The 19,449-nt window shown below is 40.7% G+C and overlaps 1 protein-coding gene across 6 annotated transcripts in view; it reads right to left on the bottom strand.

The window, feature by feature from the left end:
* LOC139746981 (large neutral amino acids transporter small subunit 1) overlaps positions 1-19,449 on the bottom strand; it is a 165,633-nt gene that overhangs the window by 13,472 nt on the left and 132,712 nt on the right. For 3 of the 6 annotated variants that reach the window (XM_071658677.1, XM_071658673.1, XM_071658675.1), the window contains exons 6-7: positions 19,279-19,382; positions 4,897-5,068 (exon numbers count right to left, since the gene is read on the bottom strand). In XM_071658677.1, the coding sequence (XP_071514778.1) occupies positions 4,897-5,068; positions 19,279-19,382 (276 nt within the window). The remainder of the gene's footprint in view (positions 1-4,896; positions 5,069-19,278; positions 19,383-19,449) is intronic. The other 3 variants (XM_071658678.1, XM_071658674.1, XM_071658676.1) reach the window with 1 other exon arrangement.

Here is a 19,449-nt window from a genome sequence, read left to right as displayed (position 1 = left end):
GCTTCACATGCCTTGATTCAATCCACTGACAGCACGTCAACCCCGGTATACCACATCGCTCCAATTCACTATATTCCTTGCCCTCCTTTCACCCTCCTGCATGTTCAGGCCCCGATCACACAAAATCTTTTTCACTCCATCTTTCCACCTCCAATTTGGTCTCCCTCTTCTCCTTGCTCCCTCCACCTCCGACACATATATCCTCTTGGTCAATCTTTCCTCACTCATCCTCTCCATGTGCCCAAACCACTTCAAAACACCCTCTTCTGCTCTCTCAACCACGCTCTTTTTATTTCCACACATCTCTCTTACCCTTACGTTACTCACTCGATCAAACCACCTCACACCACACATTGTCCTCAAACATCTCATTTCCAGCACATCCATCCTCCTGCGCACAACTCTATCCATAGCCCACGCCTCGCAACCATACAACATTGTTGGAACCACTATTCCTTCAAACATACCCACTTTTGCTTTCCGAGATAATGTTCTCGACTTCCACACATTCTTCAAGGCCCCCAGAATTTTCGCCCCCTCCTCCACCCTATGATCCACTTCCGCTTCCATGGTTCCATCCGCTGCCAGATCCACTCCCAGATATCTAAAACACTTCACTTCCTCCAGTTTTTCTCCATTCAAACTCACCTCCCAATTGACTTGACCCTCAACCCTACTGTACCTAATAACCTTGCTCTTATTCACATTTACTCTTAACTTTCTTCTTCCACACACTTTACCAAACTCAGTCACCAGCTTCTGCAGTTTCTCACATGAATCAGCCACCAGCGCTGTATCATCAGCGAACAACAATTGACTCACTTCCCAAGCTCTCTCATCCCCAACAGACTTCATACTTGCCCCTCTTTCCAAAACTCTTGCATTTACCTCCCTAACAACCCCATCCATAAACAAATTAAACAACCATGGAGACATCACACACCCCTGCCGCAAACCTCTATATATATATATATATATATATATATATATATATATTTTTTCTTTTGCTTTGTCGCTGTCTCCCGCGTTTGCGAGGTTGTGTAAGGAAACAGACGAGAGAAATGGCCCAACCCACCCCCATACACATGTATATACATACGTCCACACACGCAAATATACATACCTACACAGCTTTCCATGGTTTACCCCTGACGCTTCACATGCCCTGATTCAATCCACTGACAGCACGTCCACCCCGGTATACCACATCGATCCAGTTCACTATTCCTTGCCCTCCTTTCACCCTCCTGCATGTTCAGGCCCCGATCACACACAATCTTTTTCACTCCATCTTTCCACCTCCAATTTGGTCTCCCACTTCTCCTCGTTCCCTCCACCTCCGACACATATATCCTCTTGGTCAATCTTTCCTCACTCATTCTCTCCATGTGCCCAAACCATTTCAAAACACCCTCTTCTGCTCTCTCAACCACGCTCTTTTTATTTTCACACATCTCTCTTACCCTTACATTACTTACTCGATCAAACCACCTCACACCACACATTGTCCTCAAACATCTCATTTCCAGCACAACCATCCTCCTGCGCACAACTCCATCCATAGCCCACGCCTCGCAACCATACAACATTGTTGGAACCACTATTCCTTCAAACATAGCCATTTTTGCTTTCCGAGATAATGTTCTCGACTTCCACACATTCTTCAAGGCTCCCAGGATTTTCGCCCCCTCCCCCACCCTATGATCCACTTCCGCTTCCATGGTTCCATCCGCTGCCAGATCCACTCCCAGATATCTAAAACACTTTACTTCCTCCAGTTTTTCTCCATTCAAACTTACCTCCCAATTGACTTGACCCTCAACCCTACTGTACCTAATAACCTTGCTCTTATTCACATTTACTCTTAACTTTCTTCTTTCACACACTTTACCAAACTCAGTCACCAGCTTCTGCAGTTTCTCACATGAATCAGCCACCAGCGCTGTATCATCAGCGAACAACAACTGACTCACTTCCCAAGCTCTCTCATCCCCAACAGACTTCATACTTGCCCCTCTTTCCAAAACTCTTGCATTTACCTCCCTAACAACCCCATCCATAAACAAATTAAACAACCATGGAGACATCACATACCCCTGCCGCAAACCTACATTCACTGAGAACCAATCACTTTCCTCTCTTCCTACACGTACACGTGCCTTACATCCTCGATAAAAACTTTTCACTGCTTCTAACAACTTGCCTCCCACACCATATATTCTTAATACCTTCCACAGAGCATCTCTATCAACTCTATCATATGCCTTCTCCAGATCCATAAATCCCACATACAAATCCATTTGCTTTTCTAAGTATTTCTCACATACATTCTTCAAAGCAAACACCTGATCCACACATCCTCTACCACTTCTGAAACCACACTGCTCTTCCCCAATCTGATGCTCTGTACATGCCTTCACCCTCTCAATCAATACCCTCCCATATAATTTACCAGGAATACTCAACAAACTTATACCTCTGTAATTTGAGCACTCACTCTTATCCCCTTTGCCTTTGTACAATGGCACTATGCACGCATTCCGCCAATCCTCAGGCACCTCACCATGAGTCATACATACATTAAATAACCTTACAAACCAGTCAATAATACAGTCACCCCCTTTTTTAATAGACTCCATTGCAATTCCATCCAAACCTGCTGCCTTGCCGGCTTTCATCTTCCGCAAAGCTTTTACTACCTCTTCTCTGTTTACCAAATCATTTTCCCTAACCCTCTCACTTTGCACACCACCTCGACCAAAACACCCTATATCTGCCACTCTATCATCAAACACATTCAACAAACCTTCAAAATACTCACTCCATCTCCTTCTCACATCACCACTACTTGTTATCACTTCCCCATTTGCGCCCTTCACTGAAGTTCCCATTTGCTCCCTTGTCTTACGCACTTTATTTACCTCCTTCCAGAACATCTTTTTATTCTCCCTAAAATTTAATGATACTCTCTCACCCCAACTCTCATTTGCCCTCTTTTTCACCTCTTGTACCTTTCTCTTGACCTCCTGTCTCTTTCTTTTATACATCTCCCACTCAATTGCATTTTTTCCCTGCAAAAATCGTCCAAATGCCTCTCTCTTCTCTTTCACTAATAATCTTACTTCTTCATCCCACCACTCACTACCCTTTCTAATCAACCCACCTCCCACTCTTCTCATGCCACAAGCATCTTTTGCGCAATCCATCACTGATTCCCTAAATACATCCCATTCCTCCCCCACTCCCCTTACTTCCAGTGTTCTCACCTTTTTCCATTCTGTACTCAGTCTCTCCTGGTACTTCCTCACACAAGTCTCCTTCCCAAGCTCACTTACTCTCACCACCCTCTTCACCCCAACATTCACTCTTCTTTTCTGAAAACCATACAAATCTTCACCTTAGCCTTCACAAGATAATGATCAGACATCCCTCCAGTTGCACCTCTCAGCACATTAACATCCAAAAGTCTCTCTTTCGCGCGCCTGTCAATTAACACGTAATCCAATAACGCTCTCTGGCCATCTCTCCTACTTACATACGTATACTTATGTATATCTCGCTTTTTAAACCAGGTATTCCCAATCACCAGTCCTTTTTCAGCACATAAATCTACAAGCTCTTCACCATTTCCATTTACAACACTGAACACCCCATGTATACCAATTATTCCCTCAACTGCCACATTACTCACCTTTGCATTCAAATCACCCATCACGAAAACCCGGTCTTGTGCATCAAAACCACTAACACACTCATTCAGCTGCTCCCAAAACACTTGCCTCTCATGATCTTTCTTCTCATATATAATTTATTACACTTGATCGCCATTTCCTGTATTAGCAATGACGCATCCATAAACAGTTCTAGGAATGTATCTATACATCTATAGATATCATATTTGTACCAAAGTCAGAAATATTCTCTTTTTCCCATTACATAATTCTGGAAAACACACATAAACTGGGCCAAATACACATTTGAGAGGATGCACACAAACCAATACAGGTATGCAAATTCATACCTAAGAAAAAATATAAGAACGAAGAGAGACCTTACTAAAATCTCAAGGCAAAGACAAAGAAACGATGTCATCTCAGTCTCATCACACCATTCTCTGACTTACCCAACTTATCACACCACCCTAAAACCATCCTTACCCATAACACCACCCAGTGATCATCTCAATCCTTCGATTATTCTAACATGCTGCATCTCACATCATCCTGACCCACTTCACCACCCGGTGATAATTCTAGTCCTATAATTGTCCCAACCCATTACATAATCCTGTAACTGTCTAAACTCATCGAGCCTCCTACAACCATCCCAGCACACCATATACTGTGATCATAACCACACCATCCTGTGACTTTTCTAAACTATTATTCTAAGCTGTGATCTTTTCAACCCATAATCTTTCTATCCACTTAATCATTTTATGATCACTCTAATTAAACAACCGGGCACATCATCCTGATGCTGTCCCAGCCTAATATGTCACTGACAGACTATTCTAACCAACACCATCTGTGACCCTTCACATTCAAGCAAATCCCACTGTGACCATCCCATCTTACTATAAGATCATCAGACTTACTTAACAAGCTATATGTGACCATACTATCCCTACATCACTGTAAAGTTCTGACAGCTCCTGCATCATTGTAATTTTGCAAACTAGTATAGTGCTATATGGCAAACTACAAGTGGAATGTGTGGTAGTGCTAAGTTACTATTCATCTTTATAAAGGTTCCAACTTCTAGATGATACGGTGACTATACCAACTACACTACTGTATGGCAGTGGCAAATATTCTATACCACAGTGTGTCAGTATTACAGTATCTCTACACACCTTAATCAATATCAACACATTGCACTTAAACCTTCACTTACCCAGGTGGCAAAGCCAACATAAGATATGAGGGCAAAGATGTTACTTGAGCCAAGGTACACAAGACTGAGGAAGGACATGAACAAAACTGCTGGGGCAGGAGTCATACGTTTAACCTGGATCATTGTCAGGATCTCGGGCATCTGACCTTCCATTGCTCCAGCATAAAAGAGCCTACGGAAAGTTGATACAGTTAGAATCATATCTAGCTTTTGAAAACAACTACCAACTACAGCAAACATCCATGTGAATAAGTTTAAAAAATTTGATCTGTAAACATATTTTTAGCAACAATAAAAAGTAACTGAATATGACATATGATTCAAAATTATATGAATATAAAACCCAATAATGCAGAAAAACAAAGAAATAAGTATTTCCAAAATTTCTATGTCAACCCCTAATTGATTGGAAATTTATGTGAATATATAACAGTAGTAACTGATGCAATAAAGGGTGCAGAAGAGATATGAATGATGAGTGACACTGTGCAGCGCAATAACACAAGAATCACAGTAAGACAGACATTCAAGGAAACTCAAAAGCAAGACAAAAAAGTACAGGTAACTATAAATGTAAACTTTTCTCTTGAGTAATAAATAGTTTCAAGCAATGCAAAACATGCAAAGCTACTGCTATGAACAATATCAACTAATAAGAAACGGGCTGAGACAGTAAACAATGACTTACCAAAAATGAGTGAAAAGAAAATCTTGATTCCCATAAATGATGATACATAACCTCAGAGCAAACAAAAATACAAATATCTGGCTCACACTAAATACACCGCCTATATGGCACAATCACTTACCAACTTCACCAAGAAACATAAAACAACAGCATTAGCCCAGTTCAAAAGAAATTTCTTCCTAATCAATGAAACGCAAAAAATAACTGATTTCATTCAGTTCCCATTTTAAGAATAATTATCAAAGTTTAATAAATCTCTTTGTAAATAAAAATAAAAAGAATGAAAGCATACTGCAGTACCTTGAAACTGCCTGACACTACTGCCAATGAGAGGGTAGACTCAAGACAGTAGTAATACTGACCCCTCCCAGAACCTTTCCCTCAATGATAGACCTGCCTTTTTTCTGTTCACTATATCAAAATTCCTAGTCTCTCTAAAAAGCCTCTCTTCTGTAGTACATCTGTCAGGTACCTCTCCTAATATCTTACTTCTCTCTGAGATCAACTGTCTAAAGATGTTCTCACTAGCCCCTTGCTTGTATCCAAATATAATTTCCATTCACAATTCTAGTTCAAAGGTGGTATCTGTGCTTATCCCAACATCAACACATCTGTTGCATGCCTCGAAGACCTTGAGTCACCAGATTTTGATGTTATCTGGCTCAAGGTCTGTCTCCCTACTATCACACTTTTCCTCTGTTTTGCCTACTGCTTTCCTGAATATACAAATTTTATACCTTTCCTTGACTATCTAAACTCCTGTCATGAGGCTGTGACATCCTTTCACCATCAAGCTAAGATCTTCCTAGGGGATTTCAACATTCACAATTGGGAATGGTTGAATTACTCTTATGTGGTTGGTTGAGGGGATAGAAACACTCACGTTCTCCATTTTCAATTATTTACAGCAAATTATCTCCCATCCCAACCATATTCCTGACTGCTGTGACCATTTTCCAAATATTCTGGATCTGTTTTTCAACTCTGGTCCTTCATGCTGTAGCTAACTACACAATCATGCCTATCTGCACCTTCTTCTCTCACTTGATCTGCACCTCAATTCATCACAATTTCCTCCATAAACTCAGACAGAACATCTCTGTGGGGCTGACAAAATCTGGTTAATCTTAATGCCTCCATGACCCAGCTTCTGCCCATCTCTCTAACAGAAATTCTTTACAGCTTTTCTCTCTCCTTCAAGAGCTCTGTACTTCCACCTCTTAACACTGTGAATATACTTAAGTATTACTGTGACATCCACTCTATCTTGCAAACCCCACATTACAGAAATTGCTAAATCTGCCTATAAGAAACTGGGAATCCTGTTTAGATGTTGAAATTTCTTTTCTTCTGAATAGTTGCTCTATTTCTACAAAGGACTGATCTGTCCTTATATGGATTACTGCTCTCACATCTGGGTTGGTTTTAACTCTGCATCTCTACTTGATACAGTCAAGTCGAAAGCAGTTTGACTTATCAACTTGAACAAGTTAACTTCAAAACTTGACCTGCTTGCTCTATGCTGCGATGTTGTTACATTTTTCCTCTTCTTTGGGTATTAGATGGGTTTTTGCTCCAAAGAGCTGGTTGCTTGTATACCCTCACCACCAGTAAGACCACACAAAACTCGGCAAGCTGTAGCATCACATGGTTACTATGAGGCTACTGGCAACTAAAGACTGGGTTGTTTTGATACCTGTTCCTCTACCCTCTCATGTCTTTCCTAATAACTATAACCTGGTACATTTCAACTGACTGGTTTCTCACTTCATCCAAAATTCATAAACACTTTCCTTTTGTCTTTTCTTCCCTTTTGTTAATCTCTCCTTCAATTAAGGCTGGCCTTGATGTGGACTTTTGTCCATGACTGTAGCCTTCAATATATATATATATATATATATATATATATATATATATATATATATATATATATATATATATATATATATATATAATCTTTTGTGTGATCGGGGCCTGAACATGCAGGAGGGTGAAAGGAGGGCAAGGAATAGAGTGAATTGGATCGATGTGGTATACTGGGGTAGCCGTGCTGTCAGTGGATTGAATCAGGGCATGTGAAGCGTCTGGGGTAAACCATGGAAAGCTGTGTAGGTATGTATATTTGCGTGTGTGGACGTATGTATATACATGTGTATGGGGGTGGGTTGGGCCATTTCTTTCGTCTGTTTCCTTGCGCTACCTCGCAAACGCGGGAGACAGCGGCAAAAAAAAAAAAAAAAAAAAAAAAATAAAATATATATATAGTGGTGAGTGGTGGGATGAAGAAGTAAGAGTATTAGTGAAAGAGAAGAGAGAGGCATTTGGACGATTTTTGCAGGGAAAAAATGCAATTGAGTGGGAGATGTATAAAAGAAAGAGACAGGAGGTCAAGAGAAAGGTGCAAGAGGTGAAAAAAAGGGCAAATGAGAGTTGGGGTGAGAGAGTATCATTAAATTTTAGGGAGAATAAAAAGATGTTCTGGAAGGAGGTAAATAAAGTGCGTAAGACAAGGGAGCAAATGGGAACTTCGGTGAAGGGCGCAAGTGGGGAGGTGATAACAAGTAGTGGTGATGTGAGAAGATGGAGTGAGTATTTTGAAGGTTTGTTGAATGTGTTTGATGATCGAGTGGCAGATATAGGGTGTTATGTTCGAGGTGGTGTGCAAAGTGAGATGGTTAGGGAAAATGATTTGGTAAACAGAGAAGAGGTAGTGAAAGCTTTGCGGAAGATGAAAGCCGGCAAGGCAGCAGGTTTGGATGGTATTGCAGTGGAATTTATTAAAAAAGGGGGTGACTGTATTGTTGACTGGTTGGTAAGGTTATTTAATGTATGTATGACTCATGGTGAGGTGCCTGAGGATTGGCGGAATGCGTGCATAGTGCCATTGTACAAAGGCAAAGGGGATAAGAGTGAGTGCTCAAATTACAGAGGTATAAGTTTGTTGAGTATTCCTGGTAAATTATATGGGAGGGTATTGATTGAGAGGGTGAAGGCATGTACAGAGCATCAGATTGGGGAAGAGCAGTGTGGTTTCAGAAGTGGTAGAAGATGTGTGGATCAGGTGTTTGCTTTGAAGAATGTATGTGAGAAATACTTAGAAAAGCAAATGGATTTGTATGTAGCATTTATGGATCTGGAGAAGGCATATGATAGAGTTGATAGAGATGCTCTGTGGAAGGTATTAAGAATATATGGTGTGGGAGGAAAGTTGTTAGAAGCAGTGAAAAGTTTTTATCGAGGATGTAAGGCATGTGTACGTGTAGGAAGAGAGGAAAGTGATTGGTTCTCAGTGAATGTAGGTTTGCGGCAGGGGTGTGTGATGTCTCCATGGTTGTTTAATTTGTTTATGGATGGGGTTGTTAGGGAGGTAAATGCAAGAGTTTTGGAAAGAGGGGCAAGTATGAAGTCTGTTGGGGATGAGAGAGCTTGGGAAGTGAGTCAGTTGTTGTTCGCTGATGATACAGCGCTGGTGGCTGATTCATGTGAGAAACTGCAGAAGCTGGTGACTGAGTTTGGAAAAGTGTGTGGAAGAAGAAAGTTAAGAGTAAATGTGAATAAGAGCAAGGTTATTAGGTACAGTAGGGTTGAGGGTCAAGTCAATTGGGAGGTGAGTTTGAATGGAGAAAAACTGGAGGAAGTGAAGTGTTTTAGATATCTGGGAGTGGATCTGGCAGCGGATGGAACCATGGAAGCGGAAGTGGATCATAGGGTGGGGGAGGGGGAGAAATTCCTGGGGGCCTTGAAGAATGTGTGGAAGTCGAGAACATTATCTCGGAAAGCAAAAATGGGTATGTTTGAAGGAATAGTGGTCCCAACAATGTTGTATGGTTGCGAGGCGTGGGCTATGGATAGAGTTGTGCGCAGGAGGATGGATGTGCTGGAAATGAGATGTTTGAGGACAATGTGTGGTGTGAGGTGGTTTGATCGAGTGAGTAACGTAAGGGTAAGAGAGATGTGTGGAAATAAAAAGAGCGTGGTTGAGAGAGCAGAAGAGGGTGTTTTGAAGTGGTTTGGGCACATGGAGAGTGAGGAAAGATTGACCAAGAGGATATATGTGTCGGAGGTGGAGGGAACGAGGAGAAGAGGGAGACCAAATTGGAGGTGGAAAGATGGAGTGAAAAAGATTTTGTGTGATCGGGGCCTGAACATGCAGGAGGGTGAAAGGAGGGCAAGGAATAGAGTGAATTGGAGCGATGTGGTATACCGGGGTTGACGTGCTGTCAGTGGATTGAAGCAGGGCATGTGAAGCGTCTGGGGTAAACCATGGAAAACTGTGTAGGTATGTACATTTGCGTGTGTGGACGTATGTATATACATGTGTATGGGGGGGGGTTGGGCCATTTCTTTCGTCTGTTTCCTTGCGCTACCTCGCAAACGCGGGAGACAGCGACAAAGTATAATAAAAAATAAAAATATATATATATATATATATTGAAGGGTGATTTGAATGCAAAGGTGAGTAATGTGGCAGTTGAGGGAATAATTGGTAGACATGGGGTGTTCAGTGTCGTAAATGGAAATGGTGAAGAGCTTGTAGATTTATGTGCTGAAAAAGGACTGGTGATTGGGAATACCTGGTTTAAAAAGCGAGATATATATAAGTATACGTATGTAAGTAGGAGAGATGGCCAGAGAGCGTTATTGGATTACGTGTTAATTGACAGGTGCACGAAAGAGAGACTTTTGGATGTTAATGTGCTGAGAGGTGCAACTGGAGGGATGTCTGATCATTATCTTGTGGAGGCGAAGGTGAAGATTTGTATGGGTTTTCAGAAAAGAAGAGTGAATGTTGGGGTGAAGAGGGTGGTGAGAGTAAGTGAGCTTGGGAAGGAGACTTGTGTGAGGAAGTACCAGGAGAGACTGAGTACAGAATGGAAAAAGGTGAGAACAAAGGAGGTAAGGGGAGTGGGGGAGGAATGGGATGTATTTAGGGAAGCAGTGATGGCTTGCGCAAAAGATGCTTGTGGCATGAGAAGCGTGGGAGGTGGGCTGATTAGAAAGGGTAGTGAGTGGTGGGATGAAGAAGTAAGATTATTAGTGAAAGAGAAGAGAGAGGCATTTGGACGATTTTTGCAGGGAAAAAATGGAAATGAGTGGGAGATGTATAAAAGAAAGAGACAGGAGGTCAAGAGAAAGGTGCAAGGGGTGAAAAAGAAGGCAAATGAGAGTTGGGGTGAGAGAGTATCATTAAATTTTAGGGAGAATAAAAAGATGTTCTGGAAGGAGGTAAATAAAGTGCGTAAGACAAGGGAGCAAATGGGAACTTCAGTGAAGGGCGCAAATGGGGAGGTGATAAAAAGTAGTGGTGATGTGAGAAGATGGAGTGAGTATTTTGAAGGTTTGTCGAATGTGTTTGATGGTAGAGTGGCAGATATAGGGTGTTTTGGTCGAGGTGGTGTGCAAAGTGAGAGGGTTAGGGAAAATGATTTGGTAAACATAGAAGAGGTAGTAAAAGGTTCGTGGAAGATGAAAGCCGGCAAGGCAGCAGGTTTGGATGGTATTGCAGTGGAATTTATTAAAAAAGGGGGTGACTGTATTGTTGACTGGTTGGTAAGGTTATTTAATGTATGTATGATTCATGGTGAGGTGCCTGAGGATTGGCGGAATGTGTGCATAGTGCCATTGTACAAAGGCAAAGGGGATAAGAGTGAGTGCTCAAATTACAGAGGTATAAGTTTGTTGAGTATTCCTGGTAAATTATATGGGAGGGTATTGATTGAGAGGGTGAAGGCATGTACAGAGCATCAGATTGGGGAAGAGCAGTGTGGTTTCAGAAGTGGTAGAGGATATGTGGATCAGGTGTTTGCTTTGAAGAATGTATGTGAGAAATACTTAGAAAAGCAAATGGATTTGTATGTGGGATTTATGGATCTGGAGAAGGCATATGATAGAGTTGATAGAGATGGTCTGTGGAAGGTACTAAGAATATATGGTGTGGGAGGCAAGTTGTTAGAAGCAGTGAAAAGTTTTTATCGAGGATGTAAGGCATGTGTACGTGTAGGAAGTGAGGAAAGTGATTGGTTCTCAGTGAATGTAGGTTTGCAGCAGGGGTGTGTGATGTCTCAATGGTTGTTTAATTTGTTTATGGATGGAGTTGTTAGGGAGGTAAACGCAAGAGTTTTGGAAAGAGGAGCAAGTATGAAGTCTGTTGGGGATGAGAGAGCTTGGGAAGTGAGTCAGTTGTTGTTCACTGATGATACAGCGCTGTTGGCTGATTCATGTGAGAAACTGCAGAAGCTGGTGACTGAGTTTGGTAAAGTGTGTGAAAGAAGAAAGTTAAGAATAAATGTGAATAAGAGCAAGGTTATTAGGTACAGTAGGGCTGAGGGTCAAGTCAATTGGGAGGTAAGTTTTAATAGAGAAAAACTGGAGGAAGTAAGGTGTTTTAGATATCTGGGAGTGGATCTAGCAGCGGATGGAACCATGGAAGCGGAAGTGAATCATAGGGTGGGGGAGGGGGCGAAAATCCTGGGAGCCTTGAAGAATGTGTGGAAGTCGAGAACATTATCTCGGAAAGCAAAAATGGCTATGTTTGAAGGAATAGTGGTTCCAACAATGTTGTATGGTTGCGAGGTGTGGGCTATGGATAGAGTTGTGTGCAGGAGGGTGGATGTGCTGGAAATGAGATGTTTGAGGACAATGTGTGGTGTGAGGTGGTTTGATCGAGTAAGTAATGTAAGGGTAAGAGAGATGTGTGGAAATTAAAAGAGTGTGGTTGAGAGAGCAGAAGAGGGTGTTTTGAAATGGTTTGGGCACATGGAGAGAATGAGTGAGGAAAGATTGACCAAGAGGATATATGTGTCGGAGGTGGAGGGAACGAGGAGAAGTGGGAGACCAAATTGGAGGTGGAAAGATGGAGTGAAAAAGATTTTGTGTGACTGGGGCCTGAACATGCAGGAGGGTGAAAGGAGGGCAAGGAATAGAGTGAATTGGATCGATGTGGTGCACCGGGGTTGACGTGCTGTCAGTGGATTGAGCAGGGCATGTGAGGCATCTGGGGTAAACCATGGAAAGCTGTGTAGGTATGTATATTTGCGTGTGTGGACGTATGTATATACATGTGTATGGGGGGGGGTTGGGCCATTTCTTTCGTCTGTTTCCTTGCGCTACCTCGCAAACGCGGGAGACAGCGACAAAGTATAATAAAAAATAAAAATATATATATATATATATATTGAAGGGTGATTTGAATGCAAAGGTGAGTAATGTGGCAGTTGAGGGAATAATTGGTAGACATGGGGTGTTCAGTGTCGTAAATGGAAATGGTGAAGAGCTTGTAGATTTATGTGCTGAAAAAGGACTGGTGATTGGGAATACCTGGTTTAAAAAGCGAGATATATATAAGTATACGTATGTAAGTAGGAGAGATGGCCAGAGAGCGTTATTGGATTACGTGTTAATTGACAGGTGCACGAAAGAGAGACTTTTGGATGTTAATGTGCTGAGAGGTGCAACTGGAGGGATGTCTGATCATTATCTTGTGGAGGCGAAGGTGAAGATTTGTATGGGTTTTCAGAAAAGAAGAGTGAATGTTGGGGTGAAGAGGGTGGTGAGAGTAAGTGAGCTTGGGAAGGAGACTTGTGTGAGGAAGTACCAGGAGAGACTGAGTACAGAATGGAAAAAGGTGAGAACAAAGGAGGTAAGGGGAGTGGGGGAGGAATGGGATGTATTTAGGGAAGCAGTGATGGCTTGCGCAAAAGATGCTTGTGGCATGAGAAGCGTGGGAGGTGGGCTGATTAGAAAGGGTAGTGAGTGGTGGGATGAAGAAGTAAGATTATTAGTGAAAGAGAAGAGAGAGGCATTTGGACGATTTTTGCAGGGAAAAAATGGAAATGAGTGGGAGATGTATAAAAGAAAGAGACAGGAGGTCAAGAGAAAGGTGCAAGGGGTGAAAAAGAAGGCAAATGAGAGTTGGGGTGAGAGAGTATCATTAAATTTTAGGGAGAATAAAAAGATGTTCTGGAAGGAGGTAAATAAAGTGCGTAAGACAAGGGAGCAAATGGGAACTTCAGTGAAGGGCGCAAATGGGGAGGTGATAAAAAGTAGTGGTGATGTGAGAAGATGGAGTGAGTATTTTGAAGGTTTGTCGAATGTGTTTGATGGTAGAGTGGCAGATATAGGGTGTTTTGGTCGAGGTGGTGTGCAAAGTGAGAGGGTTAGGGAAAATGATTTGGTAAACATAGAAGAGGTAGTAAAAGGTTCGTGGAAGATGAAAGCCGGCAAGGCAGCAGGTTTGGATGGTATTGCAGTGGAATTTATTAAAAAAGGGGGTGACTGTATTGTTGACTGGTTGGTAAGGTTATTTAATGTATGTATGATTCATGGTGAGGTGCCTGAGGATTGGCGGAATGTGTGCATAGTGCCATTGTACAAAGGCAAAGGGGATAAGAGTGAGTGCTCAAATTACAGAGGTATAAGTTTGTTGAGTATTCCTGGTAAATTATATGGGAGGGTATTGATTGAGAGGGTGAAGGCATGTACAGAGCATCAGATTGGGGAAGAGCAGTGTGGTTTCAGAAGTGGTAGAGGATATGTGGATCAGGTGTTTGCTTTGAAGAATGTATGTGAGAAATACTTAGAAAAGCAAATGGATTTGTATGTGGGATTTATGGATCTGGAGAAGGCATATGATAGAGTTGATAGAGATGGTCTGTGGAAGGTACTAAGAATATATGGTGTGGGAGGCAAGTTGTTAGAAGCAGTGAAAAGTTTTTATCGAGGATGTAAGGCATGTGTACGTGTAGGAAGTGAGGAAAGTGATTGGTTCTCAGTGAATGTAGGTTTGCAGCAGGGGTGTGTGATGTCTCAATGGTTGTTTAATTTGTTTATGGATGGAGTTGTTAGGGAGGTAAACGCAAGAGTTTTGGAAAGAGGAGCAAGTATGAAGTCTGTTGGGGATGAGAGAGCTTGGGAAGTGAGTCAGTTGTTGTTCACTGATGATACAGCGCTGTTGGCTGATTCATGTGAGAAACTGCAGAAGCTGGTGACTGAGTTTGGTAAAGTGTGTGAAAGAAGAAAGTTAAGAATAAATGTGAATAAGAGCAAGGTTATTAGGTACAGTAGGGCTGAGGGTCAAGTCAATTGGGAGGTAAGTTTTAATAGAGAAAAACTGGAGGAAGTAAGGTGTTTTAGATATCTGGGAGTGGATCTAGCAGCGGATGGAACCATGGAAGCGGAAGTGAATCATAGGGTGGGGGAGGGGGCGAAAATCCTGGGAGCCTTGAAGAATGTGTGGAAGTCGAGAACATTATCTCGGAAAGCAAAAATGGCTATGTTTGAAGGAATAGTGGTTCCAACAATGTTGTATGGTTGCGAGGTGTGGGCTATGGATAGAGTTGTGTGCAGGAGGGTGGATGTGCTGGAAATGAGATGTTTGAGGACAATGTGTGGTGTGAGGTGGTTTGATCGAGTAAGTAATGTAAGGGTAAGAGAGATGTGTGGAAATTAAAAGAGTGTGGTTGAGAGAGCAGAAGAGGGTGTTTTGAAATGGTTTGGGCACATGGAGAGAATGAGTGAGGAAAGATTGACCAAGAGGATATATGTGTCGGAGGTGGAGGGAACGAGGAGAAGTGGGAGACCAAATTGGAGGTGGAAAGATGGAGTGAAAAAGATTTTGTGTGACTGGGGCCTGAACATGCAGGAGGGTGAAAGGAGGGCAAGGAATAGAGTGAATTGGATCGATGTGGTGCACCGGGGTTGACGCGCTGTCAGTGGATTGGGACAGGGCGTGTGGGGCATCTGTGGTAAACCATGGAAAGCTGTGTACGTATGTATATTTGCGTGTGTGGACAAATGTATATACATGTGTATGGGGGTGGGTTGGGCCATTTCTTTCGTCTGTTTCCTTGCGCTACCTCGCAAACGCGGGAGACAGCGGCAAAAAAAAAAAAAAAAAAAAAAAAAAAAAAAAAAAATATATATATATATATATATATATATATATATATATATATATATATTTTTTTTTATTTATTTCTTTTTCATACTATTCGCCATTTCCCGTGATAGCGAGGTAGCGTTAAGAACAGAGGACTGGGCCTTTGAGGGAATACCCTCACCTGGCCCCCTTCTCTGTTCCTTCTTTTGGAAAAAAAAAAAAAAAAAAAAAAAAAAAAAAAAAACGAGAGGGGAGGATTTCCAGCCCCCCGCTCCCTCCCCTTTTAGTCACCTTCTACGACATGCAGGGAATACGTGGAAGTATTCTTCCATACTTCCACGTATTCCCTGCATGTCATAGAGGTGACTAAAAGGGGAGGGAGCGGGGGGCTGGAAATCCTCCCCTCTCGTTCTTTTTTTTTAATTTTCCAAAAGAAGAAACAGAGAAGGGGGCCAGGTGAGGATTTTCCCTCTAAGGCCCAGTCCTCTGTTCTTAACGCTACCTCGCAAATGCGGGAAATGGCGAATCGTATGAAAAAAAAAAAAAAAAAAAAAATATATATATATATATATATATATATATATATATATATATATATATATATATATATATATACATATATATATATATATATCTTTTCTTTTTCTTTCAAACTATTCGCCATTTCCTGCATTAGCAAGGTAGCGTTAAGAACAGAGGACTGGGCCTCTGAGGGAATATCCTCACCTGGCCCCCTTCTCTGTTCCTTCTCATGTATATATATGCATAAACACCTATACATGTGCATATAAATACAGATATCAATGTATATATATATATATATATATATATATATATATATATATATATATATATATATATATATATATACATATATACACATGTGACATATTCATATTTGCTGCATTCCTCCATTCCCGTCACCATCCCACCACACAGGAAACAGCATACACAGGATACACAAAATCCTGAGTATTATATCCAATAATTCATGGAATAATACACAGTCCTCTTGTGTTTAATAATCAAACAAAAGAATTAACTAACAGCTGGAACTATTTTTTCCAGGGATTCTGTGGCCTGCTGCCAGACTTTTTGAAACATTTAAAGAGGTTTGGCTCCAAAGTACAGTATATTTGCTGCTTGTCCATGTGCCACAGCCCGTTGTTATAAAGAGTAGTCATACTGAAGTGAGTATATTTTACTAATGCAAAGTTTTTTCTTGTTAACTGGAAATTTAGCTCAAGAAGAGGGGCTGTTAGTATAAATCATGTTATTTATTTACTGAGCATAAACTGCATGAACCACTACCCTGAGTTTTCTCTAAATTTTGAAAATCTTCACAACATTCATTGATAAAAGAAAAAAAGTGGCTGCAATGCTGAGGGTCCAACTGAAAGTGCATTATCTTTACTTTTTTACTGTGGTGAAATATGGTGACATCCCCCAAGGCACCTGTATACCCTAACAAATGTTTGTGCAACAATTTTCATGGTAGCTCATCTGTATGAACAGCTGGAACAATAACCAAAAGAATGAATGAACCAAAGTTTGAGTATAAAACAGATGACTACAAATGATGAACGAAGGAATCATAACACAAATGTTGGAAAAAAGGAGGTTTAATCATTGTAGGCACCCATATCTTTATGTAGGGGACTATAATAAGGGAGGAATAATAACTGAAGGGCACCTATATCTATATGTATGGGCCTTTAAAATGGGAGGGATAATAGCTGCAAGGCACCCATATCTTTATGAAGTAACTCTGTATCATAAAACTTCTGAAGATAGGGGCCTTTAAAATGGGAGGGATGATAACTGAAGGACACCCACATCTTTATGCATGGGCCCTTAACAAGGGAGGGATAACAACTGCTTGGCATCCATATCTTTATGAAGTAATTCTGTATCTTACAACTTCTGGAGACAAATGCAACCAATGGAAGAAAATTTAAAACTTGTTATCTTATATTCACTCACAGTAATAAATAAACTGAGGTGTTACTACACTTTGCCTGCATGAAAAGTCATTTTTGGCAAGTTTATCACTGACAGTAAAGTTCCATCAAAGAAATTCTCATTCCAAAGGAATCCATCATTTCCTTGGTGCTGTAAGCAGCACAGCCTTGGATCTGCAGGAGTTTCTGGAAAAGGGATCCTTGAGTAACTCTAGGACACTTTCAAGAAAATGGGTCCTTGAGTAACTAAGATACCTTCAAGAATGAATGAATACTAAGACAGATGGGTAGATAGATATAAATATATATCTTCCAGACCTGTTTTATGGGGCTCCTGCAAATACAGGGCTATGCTCCACAAAAGAACATGGTAAAGTGGGCTCCTTTGGGGTAGGATCGACCTTGACAGTGCTTAACTCCTTTCAAATTTCTAGAAAAATTTTCTTCCAAAGCAGCATTCCATCTTAAGTTTATATCTAACCACTTTCAAAATGTGATGCTTTAATGGAGCAACTCCACTAGAATTCTGATTTTCCTCTTGTCAATGAAAGTTACGCATAAATTCTGCAACCAATTAGTTGAAAGCCCGACAGATAAATAAAGAATGTTGATCTTTTTTTCAAAAAATATGTACACTACCTAAATGGTGATACATAGAAATTTAAAAGATTGAAAGGAGAGATGTTACTTTAATACTACAAAAAAAGGTGTAATGAACAGGAATGTTATAATGTGCAGAATTAAATGTAAAATCACAGTAAAAGGTAATTAATGAAAAATATGCTACAAAAAAATTCAGTGACTTCTACTGTAATTTCAGAATTTTGTTATTTCAAATTAGTACAGATACGTGCTTAAGAATGGAGGATAACTGGGTGTTCTTATAATGTATAAGTTTAAGTAGAGGAGACTGGTGCCTTGTATGCTTAAAGTTTTGACAATAATCTTATTGAAAACATTTATTATTTACTGATAACACATGACTCTTCATTCATAACAATACTTCTGCTCACACAAAGCAATGCTGCGAAGTGGATGAATTTAAACTAATGAATGTCCTTTGCTCAAAGGATAACTTTACTATAAATGCCAAATCTGCTCAAAACACAAGCCTCCAAAATTGTTTTGCATGTGAAAAAGTAGAATACTAACAGATTTTAGATGTATACGAGGAGCTTACTGAAGATATGCATTAACATTTTCCTTACGAGAATTCAGTTTTTTCGAACAATGGAAAATTCTGACTATACAGTTAAATAATTCAATATTTAATTTCATGGAAAATAAGACTCCTGGTAAACATCTCTATACAATTGAAATAATGCACTCAATTCATTGTAATACTTTCATTTAATGGGCATTAAATGAAAAGAAAGGTTGGAAAACCTTATTCTTTTCAAATAATTCAGCAAAAGTCAGAAGTTGCAGACTCAGACTGGGTAACTATAGCAGGAAATCTAACCATGATCTAAAAACCTGGCAATCAAAAATGGTGCAGAGAAAAAAAGAGTGAAATAGATTTGTGTGCATTCAGAAAAATTGATTTAACCTGGTTATTAACAAGTACAGGGATGCACAAAAGTTCATGACTTATATGGAAAAATAACTATTAGGTTTCTCACTGTTTATGTGGTGTCAGTACTATCTTACACATCTGTATTCATCTATAATAAACAAAGGTATTTACCTACACATATCAACCTATCAAGAACCTATCATTATCACTCAGTGTAAAACACCAGTTTACATCTATATACTAAAAAGCTAGTTATACAGTTCAAGTCTGCCCCCCCTGAGCATTTGCTACACCACCTCTCGAGTTGGTCCAGGGAGTCCGAGTAGGCCTCCTGGTTTACCTCGAAGACGTGAAGAGGATGCCATTCACGGAGCCAAAGGTGGAGAGAGCCACGAATATTGGGATGAGGAATTCCACTGGCCGGTATAGGCGATCAGCAAAACTCTGTAAGACCAACGACCAACCCCATGAACGGTGAAGTCCTTTAAGTCCATAATTAAAGGTGTATGAG

Source organism: Panulirus ornatus, chromosome 67 (genome assembly GCF_036320965.1).
Source record: "Panulirus ornatus isolate Po-2019 chromosome 67, ASM3632096v1, whole genome shotgun sequence".
In the NCBI taxonomy this organism is placed as follows: Eukaryota; Metazoa; Arthropoda; class Malacostraca; order Decapoda; family Palinuridae; genus Panulirus; species Panulirus ornatus.
This window is presented reverse-complemented; position numbering and strand designations above follow the sequence as displayed.